A 15137-nucleotide genomic window follows, 5' to 3' on the forward strand; every position below is an offset into this window, starting at 1 on the left:
CGGCACGGCGAGACGGAGAAGAAAGAACAGGGGAAGGAGGTTGGGAGGGAAAGGAGGAGCAAGTGTTCGTTGTTTGCATCTGTTGCCTGTTTGCTTCCACACCTGTTTGACCGTTGACCGGTTTTGAGGGGATCCAGCGTTCTCCGGTGGTTGACTTGCATGGTCAATCAATCATTGTTTAGGGTTAAATACGGGCAAGGCAAATTCAAAATTAATAGAAAGTCAACCTTTCTATAAATTTTTGACAATCAGATGACTATTTACATGGCAAATAATCTAATATTCCATGAACATATGAAATATATTAAAACATTGATTGCTGCCACGATTATTCTATTTTAATAGTTATTTTTTTCATAACATTAGAAAATTTAATTCCTTTAAACTTCAGTTATTTTTGAAAAATAATATATTATTAAAATAAATTACAAAATAGTAAGAAAAGAAATATTTCATCTAATAAATACTTATTTTATAGGATAAAAAATAACTTACTTTAGCTAATCTAGATTAGCTACTTTATTTCAGCAAACAACCTGACTAACAAAAATTATTTTTTTTATCCTTAATAAAATTAAATTAATTGAGATTATTTTGATCCAAAAATAATACTACTATTAAGAATGCATCTTTTAACATCATTCAAGAGTATAGGTGTAAATAAATCATACCATTCGTAAACTATTCAAATCTCGATTAGAAAAAATATTGTTCGATTAAGTTAAAAGTCAAATTCAAATTTGATTTTGAACTAAAAAATATTATCGAACCGAGCTCAAATTTAAATTTATGAGCTTATGAACATGTTCATTTAAAAGTTCATTTAAAAGTTCATGAATATATATATATACTATGAGCGCCTATGCATTGTCTAATTTTTTTTATTTTTTTTTTTTGACTAGCCGTTAAGTTATTGTAAGTGTTCACGAGGTGTGCAAGGTAAATGGTGCAGGATAACATTTATATATATAGGGGTGATATCCGACACACCCCGTGCACACCATTCATGGGTGACAATGCAAATTCGAGCAACCGAATCACTTCTGGATGCTTCGCACACTCATACACGCACGCCAAATGCTCATGGTGGGTGTGCAACATACACACACACAAGATCATCTAAAAATTACGTGTTCACGAGATGTACAAGATCATATAGAACCGAACTCGAACTAAATTCATTTAACTTTTAAATGAGCTATTTTCAGACCTCAAGCTTAAAAATTAAAACTTCAATTGAACTCAAGCCGAGCTCCAACTCAAGCCTCTTATTGTATGGCCCGGTTCAATTCAGTTCGATTACACTCCTATTCCAAAGATTATATTCTACTTGAGCAATTGCTCATAAAAGATCATTTAAGCTCCAGAAAATGGAAGAATAATTTCATGCAAGAAACTGAGAAAAATTAGTGAACTTACACAGCTTGTACAACAAAACTTGTTGCCTTTCCTCTACAAGAATCTCATTTTCCCAATCACCTCTCAGATCTCGCAAAAACTGGAAATAGGATCATTATACTTGTCTATATCCAGTTCTACATATTTATATATACAAGAATTACGTGGTGTAATACTGTAAAATTTTCACACAACAAAATTCCTCCAGTTCGAGAAGTAGTAAGAACAGGGACATGGCATTTTGTACCTTCCGAGTCGATACTTCAACTGGAACCGTCTTTCATGGATTTAGAACTCAGACGACGCCTCAGCTGCATGGCATTGGCATGTTAAAGTTCTATCTTTTGATTCGAGTGAACGACAAACTTATCGCGCATTCGGTTCACAGAATTAAATGGCTAAGGAATAGAGTAGAATAGATTGATCCTTTTATAAAACTTGTTTTTTCTTTGAACCATTTCTAGCGACGACAAATATCATAGAAATTATTCTATCACATAAAAGGGATAGTTCTTGACATACCCATTTTACAAATTTCAGATGGTCGAGAACCTCCTCAGTTTCAAGTTCCTACAGGTGCACAGGAACAGGTCAAAAATACTAAAACAGATACAATCAACCATAAAAAATGATCAACTTTTAAGATCCACAAAGTATACAGAATATCATTGTTAAAACTGTTTGGGTTCGATTACATGTAACTTATCCCTCTGCTTCATGAGCTCTATACAAGGTTGCATAACTAGTAATGTTTAAATCGATTAAATCGTCTTTAAATACATTGGCAAATATTTTCTTTGACCTTCTTCTTCCCCTTTAATCAATTTAACTCTCATTATAAAATCTACAGGTCATTTTTTGATATGTTCGTGTCATCTTAAAATATTTTTTTCTCATTTTATTATATATTAAAGCCAGTTGCTTCAGATCATAGTATCTTTCTTTGATCCTTTATAGTAATTCTACTAACCATCCTTATCTCTATTACATTTACCTTTTTTTGCCTATTACTTCCTATCGATTCAATACTCTAATCCATAAAGTATGTCGGATCATATTCACTTTTTAAAATTTTCTATTATCTTAAGGGACACAATGATTACACAAGCTTCCGAATTCTAACACTCATTTCAACCACTCATTCTTTGTCCTATGATATTTCTATCAATATCCCTTGCTAAAAATAAACTGTTTTCGGAAGTTTAACACATTTTACATCATATAAATGAAGCTTTTTTACATAAAAAAGAAGTTAATGTTAATATCGATTGGTGAAAGAGGAATATGGTGGATGAAACTCAGAATGCCAGTAGCCAGGCATATTGCAAAGAACATACATATCTAATACACATCAACTTCCTTCCCTCTCCCTTCACCCCTTCACAGTTTCAACTCAAGCTGAACTCTGATTGATTCCATTATCTAACGATAGAATCTATCGTCTTGTTTTAAGCCATTGCTGTAGGCATGCTTTTGGCTAATGCTAATATATAATATATTTTTCTTTATAAAGATCACATTTATATACTATTAGAAATATTTAGAAATCATCAAGGAAAGACATAAGAAAAGGTTTCAGTTCTGAACTCAGGTAAGTAGAAAAGGAATTAGAATGAAACATGTTACTGCTTTGTTTAAAATCGTGTAATAGCTGGAATATGATAAAGAGTGGCAATTGGCGATAAGATAACAAGTATTATCTAAAATTTAAGTTGATTCACTAAGGATCACTCACCTGAGGCACAGCACAATCTGCATGAATTGGATCCCATTCGATGGCACAAGAGCAATCCCAATCTTCACTCTGAACTATGAAGAGAGGAGCCCTGCAATATAAATTGAGAGTTGATTACATCCTCAAACACTTTTGAGAACATACAAGAAACATCTTGAAGAAGCATTTAAAGGATGAGGATTAAACTCGATTATTCATAATACTTAATTATCTTTAACTATCTAGACTGTCTGATACCCATTTCCACTTGAAGTATACCTTTCTCCATGAATCACCACCATTCATGACCAAAAGGTAAATCCAAATATCTTAGATTAATCAAATCATTGTTTCTTCTTTTATCATTGACAAAGTTATATTCAATTTTGTTCATATACTGAAAACGAGATCTCAACAGAAAAAAAAAGAAGGTATGACTAGTAAATTCAAAAATTAATAACGAGAACAAATAGAGTTTCAACTAGGAACACTGCATAGATCTTGATTCTCTGTAAAATTATCTCCTAGTAGTTTACAGACCATTTAAATCACTTTTGATTAGTGTTCTAAGACCGTGTAGGATCATCTTAGACTTATCTTCTCTTATTTTATCATTTAGCAGAGCAACTGTTAGATACCTCTAAATAATGGCATTATTTTTCTAATAGACTCATAAACTCATTTTTTGGTTCTGATTTCTATTACGCTAACTCAATTGTGTTGTTTTCTAATTATATATAAACTAAAATCCAACAGATAAAGCATGATCGATCATACCAAATTTATAAAATTTGCTTATTTATAAGCATCCAAGACTATCCAATAAAACTCTAGCTGTTCCTTTTCATTTTAACCACTTAATCATTTTCATATTAATGATATATCCCCTTCATCTTGTTTGATAAGAGATCCAAGATCTCTAAAACTCATAATCACAAAATAAGAAGAAAAAAAATTCCATCCAACTTAACTACACCTCACTGCTTTTGTTACGAAGAAATCACATTTCGATATTAAATTTAATTTTACTCATTTTAAAATCTTTAATTTCTAAAGTTTTACTGCACCCTTCAAGCTTCAAGTTTATTTCATTCAAACTTTCAATTTGCATCCTATCATTTGCAAATAATTTAGACCAAGGAGATTTATATTGCATATGGTCGGTAAGTTACACAAAAGTAAACAAACGTGAGCAGCCAGCAAATCCAACCATAGTCAATTGAAAAGATACTTGGAATTTTTTTTCTTCAGATGCACCTATATTAATAGGTATTCAGTCTCCCAATTAGTAAGACTAGTAAAAAACAAGAAAAAGAAAAGACCTGCGCCACTTTCCGCAAATAATCCCTTCATTAGGTCCACCTAAGTGCAATAACTCCTGGCATTGAACCCAATTACCAATACTGCTACTATTTTGTGTCTTTCTTCCTTTCCAAACCTAGTAGAATGTATGACATTTAGCATCCAAATAAACATGGAATATGATTACATAGATAAAAGCTTTAAAACTTGCACTTACAAATTCATCAGTATCCATTTCAGACGGCTCATCAAAATAATCATCTTTGCTGCATAATTAAGAAAATGCATCAGGAACAATATGGATCACGGCATGGATAACCAACTGAAGTTCTAAGTGACAAATTTAAAGCCACCAGAACAAGAAGTGTGTGCACAAGGGAATGGAATATCTTCAATGGCAAATAAAAAGCAAATAAACAAAGAAAATAGACATGTGGATTCACAAATAAAATCTAGTGTGTATCATGTTATCATCATCAAGGCTAGTAATATTTTCTCATAAACCATGGGACAAAGTTAAGCATGTATAGAAAATAGGCAGTCATCTTGGAAAAGGCACAGTGTCTTCTTAGCCTATTTTTAATTCATCAAGAAGTTAAGTATTATTAGCTAACTTGTGGATTCCATTTGCTATGAATTTTCCGTAAGTTCAATCAAGGTAAATAAAATGTTTCAAGCATGGAGTATGTCCCATTCCCATATTGTTTTTTTTAGCAAACGCATATATAACTTATAAACTCATTCATCTTTTCTTTGATTGCCATAATTTTAGATCAATCCAATGCAACACTTTTGTAGTCCATACATATGATATCAAGACAAAGTTTGCAAACCATTTGCATCATATGAAACATTTCATTTTGTAGTCTTGGATTACAATAGATCAGGTTCTGTCTTTAGTAAATACAATAGAATGTTTCAGTAATATGAACAATGCATACTCTAGGTCAGGTTTTATCCACAAAGCAGATATATGGATTAGCATATCAGAAAATATTTCAACAGACTAGGAAATTCAATGAGACGTGAAGAGTTAGCATACTTGGAAACTGGTCCAGACCAGTCCATGATTTCAGCTTGAAAATCTTTACCAATTCGAACTCCAGTGGTATAAGGCCTACTGTCCTTCAACATGAAGGATATGGAATACTTTCTGGGAGATGTTCTATGTGCGTGATTGGAGATTTCACCCACTGTATCAGGTGACTTACTGATTAGAAGCTTTGGCTTTTTCTTGAAACAGAGTTGGCAATACCATTCATCGACTGGAATCTTTGTCACACGAGGAACACAACAAGACTGATGATATGTTTCATCACATTGGTCACAAATAAGCATCTGCAGTGGGTCATCAAGTAGCCCACAAATTTTGCATTTCTGAGAAAGTTTGCTATTATCATCAAGCAGAACTCCTAAATCAAAATGACTGCTGCTAGCACAAGAGTTCCCAATTAGCCCATGCCTTTTGAGGACATAGATACATAACTCCCTTGCTGAATCAAATTCTCCTAGTTCCAGAACATCAGAATAAGAATCATCTGTGTCTATCTTGATGAAAGTTGCAGTAGATTCCAAATTAGATTTTGAAGATGAAGATCTATCATTTGATAGATGACGATTTTCCTGTGAAGATTTGGGAAATTTTACATTTTTTGTTTTATCTAATGCTTCATATTCTCCAATAGAATGCATGGCATGCAGGCCACAATCTTGAAGTGAGTCAGTATCTGTTGTACAAGTATCAACAGGAGCTCTCTCAGTATCAGTTTTCCTATCTTCCAACTGACAATCCTCAGAACTAATACACAATTCGGCACCTAACTTTTGTCTTTCATCAGATATATTATTATTTTCTGGAAGAAGAGCAAGTGAATTTCTTTGTAACTTCCTCCTCTTGTACACATACCCATCATGTCCTAAACTTGTGCAGAGTTCATTTGGAATTAATGGAGGCGCACAGCTTTCAGATGAAATTATTGCCTCCTCGGGAGGAAGTTCAAATTGTTCCTTGTCATTATCTGTTGTTTTATTATCTTCTGGAAGAAGAACAAGTGAATTTCTTTGCAGCTTCCTCCTCTTGTAGACATATTTATTAGTCATATGCCCTGAGCTCTTGCACATGCCATTTGAAATAGATACATCTGTCCAGCTTCCAGACGAAACTATTGTTCCACTAGGAGGCAGTTCAAATTCTTTCTTGTCAGTATAAATGGAATTTCTAGAGGTGTCACAATGGCATTCTTCATGATTTGGAGACATTATAGAATTTTAACCACTCTGTAAGTAACCACAGTTCTATTACCGAATTCATAAATTTAAAAATATACATATCTAGTCACCAAAACATGCAAATACAATAGCACACATCAAGGCATAGAACAACAATGTCTTAACATATTACCATGGCACATCATTGGCATGCCACTCTGCCATGAACTTGCATAGTATGAGAGGCATATGTGTTGGTCCCAAGGTTTAAAATCTCGTATTATGCCAGATGGTACGGTTAAAAAGTATCATTCCGATAAATTATCGAATCTCGATAGTCCTCGATACAAGTAATCTTAATGGCATTTAACACCCCTTAGTATGCTACAAAACACATCTAAATGAATTGAAATAATGTTCATTATTTTTTTGTAGCTTGTATTCATATAATAAAATGTCAAACCTATACCATTCTAGATGGCACCATTGAGTCCAAAATTATATATATAATTGTGTTCTCTTCTTTGTTTCATCTCCTTCCTCTTTCCCCGTCCAATTCCCCATTGACACCAAGAAACTCCAACATGGCTCGATATTTTGAAAATTACTTGGTCCAAGTTAAATTGATGTGGTAAGTATTTGTTAAATCTGAGTTACCACGAACAATATTGCCACCTGACATTCACTTTGCAAAATCTATTTTTAAATACTTATGTGATTAGGCACTTTTATAGCCTTGTATAAAGCTCAATGGTAAGATAGGATTCACATAGCTAAGCACAAATAATTGGGGCATACATGATGATGATGATAAGATGGTAAAGCACTTTTTTAGTTCAAAGAATACGAAAAAAAACCAAATAGTGAGATAACAATGTTATATATCACTTAGTGTGGAAGAATAAAAATATGTTTAGTGTCAAATACCTTATTAGATCATAAATTATGTAGTTCTTCGATTACTTAGCTATATAACACTTAATGGCTTCTAATTATCATTTTTTTCCTCTTTGTTCATTCATGCCCTTTTTTAATCTTCCTTTATCTTCTTCTTTTACCTCTATCATATAATTTTGTTGGCAATCAATGAAACTTTTTTTGGCATTGATTGTGTGCATGCCTTCGCGTGTGCTTGTGTGATAGAAAGAGCAAGGAAACATCTCCATTTCCTTGTTTTGTGTTGGAATAACCATTCTTATTCAAGTTGAATCTTTCACAGATTATTCCTCTACTTGTAAATGTCCAAAATACAATAAATTTTGTCATCCAAAAAAAAAACTATAAATATCTCAAAATGGTTCCTGAACACCCTGACGTGTACTAGAGTTCATTGATGCGTAAGGGCAATCCAATCACCTCTAAGTATCCACCATCTGCGACCTACATGTGGCATAAGAAATCCAAATTTCTAACATCATTTCACAGATTTCTGGTTATGCTAACCAAACAGGCAAACATTCTCCATGGTGATCTAGAAAACCCTAGGATAATCAAATGGTCCGCAGATCATACCTCAAATCAATGCATGCCAATCAAGCTATATAACCAACAAAGTTGACCAAGCAAAAGATAACTCATACAGACTAAACAGGTACATATCAGAATAACATCCAGTAAAAGAGGGCAATTTCGCACCTCAAAGCAACAGATTCACCACAAGCATGCATCAAATAGCAAATCGAAGAAACAAATGGGTCTGAATCGGGCTTACCAAAGCTACAACGAAGCCCTATAGCTGATGAAGAACCCTAATCTCTCTCTCTCTCCCCCTCTCCGGAACCAACGCAGCTGTCTCCAGAGATCTCTCCCCCCTTTAAATAGTTGGGGTATCAAAATAGAGATCTTTTTTGATACTATGCACTCTTCCCCTGCTATCCACCGTTGGATTCGGGTGCCCTCCAAATTATGAAAATTATTTAATTTGAGCAGAAAAATTTTAAGCTTTAGTGTTCCCACCATTCTCCAAATCTCAACCGTCCGATCTGATCGATGTATCGTAAACAGACGATCATGATGATATCGTATGAGTACGATTATGATCGAGTTTTCGATCATTAGGTACTCAAACTCAACTCAAGTCAAACAAGTAGTTTGTAGCCATAAAACTCATTGATTGCTATGAAAAGAATTGTGGTCATCTTCTTTATGATCACAAACTGAAAATGTTCAGGTATTGCTTTTTGGATTTTATCTGAAGTTCTAATGATCCTTGTGAAACATGAATGAATCTTGTGATACTTTTGATAATTCATTCCTTTTGCTGCATCATCAAGAAATTTAGCATTTCCCATTAACCGATCACAAGCTGAAAATTACTGATACTGATTGCTTGAATCATGTTCTAACATTCATTTCCAAAATCAAAGTAGTTCATTGCTGATGAATCATTGTTTGTGTTAGTTCAGAAAAACTTCCTCTTGTTTTGAATCATTCGCTCACTTTTTAAAATCGCCCTTGATAATTCTAAAATTAATATTCCTAGTTGCGCTTTCTCTCAAATTTCCTCCTCTTCCTTCATCACCACCAACTCTGCCATGGGATCAGAGTTCGCCGACGGGGAACAACAGCCGCCGTGGAAGAAAGCGGATGAGTGCGCTGCCATGCACACCGCCGATGCCTGTGGAAAATTCGCCGGAATGATTGCTCTGTCCGCCGCCAGCGAGGGAGCCGCGTCCGGCGAAGAGGAAGATAGACGGCGACGGAGGTTTCCGCTTCTATGCCGCCACCCCCCGGCGACCTCGCCGCCGACTTCCTCCAGTTGGTCTTGATGGCGCCTGCTTCAGCCGCCAAGAAAATTAAAACAGAGTAGGATTTATTCGAAAATAATGGAATTTATTGGCGAAAAATGAAAATGAGTGGTTAATGCAATTATTCAAGTTGGTGTTTTTTTTTTATAATTATTTATTTTTTTATTTCGAGGGGAAAAAATCTCACAGTAAATATTATTTATTTGGTTGAAAAATATCTAGAATTGAAAATACATAGATAAATGGAAAATTCATTATTTTTTTCGAGGAAAAATATAAATGCGAACGTAGAATGTTTTTAAACTACCCAATTTAGAGATCTTGGAACACTAGTGGGGTCGCGTCAAATCCTTCTCTAATAATCGAGGGGTACAATTTGGGTAACAAGTGGGAGAGTTAATCAGAGTTTGGCATCTGATTAAGGGCAGTATTAAGGTTAATTAATCTTTGTTATATCTAATTAATCTCCGGATCGAGATTAATGAGAGTAGTAGAAGAAGAAGAGGCTAAGGGGGGAAAGCGATGGTTGCAGCGCGGCGGACGCAGTACTCTTCTTTGGCATCCGAGGCGACGCCGCTCCTCTCTCGCTCCGCCTCACTCCCTGCCGAGATGAGCTCCTCCTCCCACGCAGCCGGCGGCCGTCGCACTGTCTTCCTCGGCGTCGACGTCGGAACCGGCAGCGCCCGCGCCGGTATTAAATTTTTTGCCTTTTGTTTTCATTTGCGTTTTTTCTTGAATCGATTGGGGGATTGTGGTCGATTTGATCATCATGATGCTATTTATCCATCTTTTGGGTGGCTTTTGCGACTTGCTTTGCGTCCAATCCACTCAAAGATGGTTCTTTTCATCTCGATGTTAGGACTTTTTGATGAGAAAGGTAGACTGATTGGTTTGGCCAGCAGCCCAATACAAATATGGAAGGAAAAAGGTTGCATTGAGGTTGTGAAGCAACAACAGATTACGGCTTTACTTCTCGTTTGTCTATTCATTTCTTTGGATAACATTATCTATTTCGTGTATTAGCAATCCTCGACAGATATCTGGCACGCTGTGTGTACTGCTGTGAGAGCAGCGTGCGCTCTGGCTAATGTTGGTCCCCAAGAAGTATCTGGTCTAGGATTTGCGGCTACTTGTTCCCTTGGTAACCTTTTTCGCAAAATAAAAAAATCTATCGAAGTAGTGATTTCAAATTATGATTTTTGTAATTTATTTCAGATTTCGGGTGTCTTTTACAGTCGCTGTTGATTCAGATGGATCCCCTGTTTCAGTTTCATTGTCTGGTGATGCTAGACGAAATATCATTGTGTGGATGGATCACAGGGCTGTGAGTCAGGCTGAGCGAATTAATGCTTGCAAGTCAACTGTGTTGCAGTATTGTGGTGGTTCTTTGTCACCTGAGATGCAAGCGCCCAAGGTACTCAAAATTTTCCTGGATGAGCTCGAGTTTTTAGCAACGATTTTTTTCATCAAATAAAAAGGCTAAGTTTGTCTTGAAAATCTGCATGGCTATCATTCATCACGATGAATCATGCACCTAGCATCTCACTTTCACTTAGAGATGCTCACACATATGATATCAATACAAATTTGCCAAATTATGGTGTCTTAATATGGGACAGCTTCTACAAGTGTAATTCTGATCCAGCTGCATGAAGTATTCTTGTGGTTCATGTGTACCCTACTTTGTTATTGCTGGACTCCTCATCGTCATTTGTTGTTATTTTTCTTCTCCATAATAGACTTCTCATCATCATTATTAGTTCATCTTGCTCAAAGACACATTTCTAGTTAAGAATTGACTCTTGAAAGTTAACAATAAACTATCAAGTTCGTGGTAATACTTACTCTAGATTCTGCAGTTTAAACCTCTGATCTTACATGCAGTTCTTTGCTACTGATTCAGATCATGAGTTTGTAGTTTCAGTCTAGCAATTGCTTACCCATGAGTACGAGAACCAATGCTCTTGAAAATTTGAACATAGATGATGAAAACTTATTTCATTCATAAAGGTGGTGCAGTATGATTTAACATGCTAATTCAGTAGACAACAAGGTACATTCAATTTCTGGAATTTTATTTTTCTGCATCTCTTTTAGTTTTGAGGGGGTCGTGGATTTAGTGATTGGTAAATATTTCTATTGCTCTTAATTCAATGTGACATTCTTTTGTATTTGCATATATCTTTGTATTCATTTATGGAAGTGTTTATCTATAAGTAAAACTGATACATACTAATGCAACTTAACTATGCAGCTATTGTGGGTAAAACAGAATTTGCAAGAATCTTGGTCTCTGGTATGTAGATGGATGGATTTAAGTGACTGGTTATCATTCAGGTATGTCAAATAATTTTATCTGCTTTATAGACACTGTTTTATTTGGAACTACTTTGAAATTTTATTTGAAAATTTAACATTGTCCCCGTCTTTGGATGTTAGGGCAACAGGAGATGACACTCGTAGTTTGTGTACAACCGTCTGCAAGTGGACATACCTTGGTCATGCACACCTGGAGCTTGCTAAGGAAAAGGATGCACTTAGCATGGAGGCATGTGGATGGGATGATGAATTTTGGGAGGAAATTGGTCTGGGGGATCTCGTAGATGGAAATCATGGAAAAATTGGTAAAGAATCTTAGGCAACCAGATTTTATTTGATATTTTTATTTTGTTTGAAGATTAATTTGCATATTCTGAACATCATGGAAACAAGATTTAAAAATGAAATGTCTTGAACAAAATCCTATGGAAGTGCAGTCAATGCAAACAAAAAGTCCAGGTTCAGACATTTAGTGTGCTCTTGTTGCTAGATTGCTTATATATGTCTCCAGCGCCCCATTCATTGACCAATTGTCTTGACCATAATATAGGAGACAAAATGAATGTTACTACACCTTATTATAACTAAAAAATCTAACTATAGCTATTTTGATTTACATTTCTTCTTTTCTTCCAACATGTTTTAGATAGTTATCTTAATTTTCCTGGTTAACTACAGGTCGAAGTGTTGCTTTTCCTGGCTATCCATTGGGTTCTGGTTTGACACCAACTGCTGCAAAGGTAAGAAACTAGAAAATGATGAAATCATTGATTCAATCACAACTATTCACTGAATATATATGTAATCAGAGCAAAAGAAATGATCCATATCATGTTTCTTGTAAAACCATTCTCTTCTGGTGTGCATTGTCTTCATTTTTTTTCCTAAATATTCTCTATATTTATGTTTCAGGAGCTAGGCCTATTGGCTGGGACTCCTGTTGGAACAGCACTTATTGATGCTCATGCTGGTGGTGTTGGAACTATGGAAAGTGTATCTGAAATCGAGTCTAAACATCAAGGTGCACTTGGAAAGTTCTAGTTCATTTCTATCATAATATGTTATAATAGAGTTTTCTTTTTCGAATTGTTGGAGTTGTGGATGTTATTCAGATTGAAACTGTATTTCAGTTGCTGATGAGGAGGCAATTTGTCATCGAATGGTCTTAGTTTGTGGGACATCTACTTGCCACATGGCTGTTTCTTGCAACAAATTGTTTATCCCAGGTGTCTGGGGTCCATTTTGGTCTGGTATCTCTTTTCACTTTGGATCTTGATATGTCTTCCTGTTTGATTCTGTACGCAAATTCTCTTTCTATTCCAGTTTAGGACCTTTCCATCTATTGACTTTTTCTAACTAATGTGTTACGGCAATTATTTTACTCGGTGCAGCAATGTTGCCTGGTTACTGGCTAACTGAAGGTGGGCAGAGTGCAACTGGAGCCCTTCTAGATCACATGGTCGGGAACCATCCTGCTGCTCCGCTAATTGCCAACCGGGCTGCTTCCCAAAGTAAGCTTTCAATTTGGTATCTTTAAAAGCTATCATTATGATTTGTAGCAATTCATTGATCCTGGTGCATACTGAAAATGCCTCTGGATATAGTTGTCGACATTGGAATATAAGCTACTAACATGAGTTTGATGCTGACACTAGATTTTTTAAATCGAATAGATGTTTCCATTTATGAAATATTGAACAAGATTTTGGAGTCCATGATGCAAGAAAGAAAAGCGCCGTTTCTGTCTGCCCTGACAGAAGACATACATGTTCTTCCTGATTTTCATGGAAACAGGTAAAAATACAAAGACTATACTGCCATTATTTTGATTCTGGTTGTTCAAAGAAAAAAGTTATATGATGCAAGCCACAAAACGAGGTTGTTGATTGCGCAAGCCAAAAAATGAGTTATATGCCCACACAATCAAATGCCTATGTTCTACAAATCTATTGTATGTAACAGTCTTAACTCGTTAAAGATCACTTAGTCATAAGTACCATTCAAATTGGTCATTTTTGTCTTCCTCATGTGATTTTTCATGCGATAAGGAATCAGCGGCATCATAAGTTTCGCCTGCATCTTTCCTTAGCATCACGTATGTTTTGAGAATCAAATGACTGTAAAAGCACCAAACTATTGATCACTTTCATAGTATAATATTTGCAGTCAGTCTGGTTTGGTTTGGTTTAGTTAGAAGAAAATTGAATTAGCGAAAAAGAAATGGCACATATATAAGAGAGGGACTGGTGGAACAAACACTTAATTTAATTCAATATTTGGTTGGTGTTGCTTGTCCTTTAGTTGAGATTCATTCAGTCATTTGTGTTAAAATTATGTTTTAACGTTCAATAACCATTAACTTTATCCTAAAGAATCTGTCTCTGCATCCAAATGTAACCATGATCAGGTCACCCATTGCTGATCCCAAATCAAAAGGAATGGTTTGCGGCTTGACCCTCGATACAAGCGAACAACAGTTGGCACTTCTGTACCTAGCAACAATCCAGGGCATAGCATATGGCACTCGGCACATCGTGGAGCACTGCAATTCTCAAGGGCACAAGGCAAGTCATTCACTCCTCTATGAAGCTTTTAATAGCTACTTTCTCTATAGTCATTAGTATGTGTTCTTCAACCGAGCATTTTATTGTGTTGATCTCTATCTTTTGAATATATTGCTTCAATTCCTCTGACCGACAGATCGATACACTCCTTGCCTGCGGCGGGCTCTCCAAAAACCCTCTTTATGTTCAAGAGCATGCAGATATCGTAGGTAAGCTCGATTCCACTAACACTGAATATACATCTCATCCATAAGAATTAAGAAATCACAATGTATGATTGCCAAACTGGCAGGCTGCCAAATCGTTCTTCCAAGAGAGAGTGAGACAGTGCTTCTGGGCGCTGCCATTTTAGGTGCTGTTGCTGCCAAGAAATACACCGGCCTTCATGAAGCCATGAGAGCACTGAATGCAGCTGGTCAGGTACGCAAAATGCAGTCCTTTTCGAGTTGTGTGGGTATATTCAAGAACTAAACTTGATTCTTGCTATGATTTGCAGGTTATACATGCATCGAAGAACGAGAAGCTGAAGAAATACCACCAGGCCAAGTATCGAATCTTCAAGTCTCTTTACGAACAGCAGCTTCTGCAGAGGTCGATCATGATGCAAGCGCTGCAATAAATGAAGCCGACGACCTGCAGTTCCATCACTCTGTGTAATTGTAAAGCTGGCGATGCAGAGTTAAACACAATTGCTTTTTGTTTTCTGGGAAAAGTTCGAATTTGTTCTTCAAACTGTGCTTGATATTTGCAACTTGCCTCTGAATTTGTTTTCTCTTTCTTTTACAGTTCAAAATTGATTAATTAAGTATTTTAGGAAATTATGTTAATAAAGTTCTGTCACTTTAAGTTTCTCTCTGTTCATTATATTTTAGATTAAACCGCAAC

The 15137-nt window shown here is 35.7% G+C and overlaps 2 protein-coding genes across 2 annotated transcripts; one reads left to right on the plus strand and one right to left on the minus strand.

Moving 5' to 3' along the window:
- Window positions 1-1424: 1424 nt before the first annotated feature.
- On the minus strand, window positions 1425-8390 carry LOC141840437 (uncharacterized). Its single transcript, XM_074728420.1, has 7 exons — window positions 8334-8390; window positions 5457-6691; window positions 4632-4680; window positions 4435-4550; window positions 3134-3224; window positions 1921-1968; window positions 1425-1709 (listed from the first exon to the last, which is right to left on the minus strand). The coding sequence occupies exons 2-7, from the start codon at window positions 6671-6673 to the stop codon at window positions 1662-1664; spliced, it is 1569 nt and encodes a 522-aa protein (XP_074584521.1). The 5' UTR covers window positions 6674-6691; window positions 8334-8390; the 3' UTR covers window positions 1425-1661.
- A 1460-nt stretch (window positions 8391-9850) lies between these two features.
- On the plus strand, window positions 9851-15024 carry LOC141839610 (uncharacterized). The gene is given in 16 exon segments (XM_074727401.1): window positions 9851-9880; window positions 9883-10060; window positions 10229-10308; window positions 10393-10510; window positions 10605-10783; window positions 11624-11706; window positions 11809-11993; window positions 12367-12428; window positions 12601-12709; window positions 12819-12938; window positions 13080-13199; window positions 13362-13482; window positions 14096-14252; window positions 14389-14461; window positions 14545-14672; window positions 14749-15024. Coding segments are annotated over 16 exon segments (1866 nt in total). The 3' UTR covers window positions 14872-15024.
- Window positions 15025-15137: the final 113 nt, after the last annotated feature.

This window comes from Curcuma longa, chromosome 11 (genome assembly GCF_044706935.1).
Source record: "Curcuma longa cultivar G26 ecotype Majalengka, Jawa Barat chromosome 11, ITB_CL_G26_1.1, whole genome shotgun sequence".
In the NCBI taxonomy this organism is placed as follows: domain Eukaryota; kingdom Viridiplantae; phylum Streptophyta; class Magnoliopsida; order Zingiberales; family Zingiberaceae; genus Curcuma; species Curcuma longa.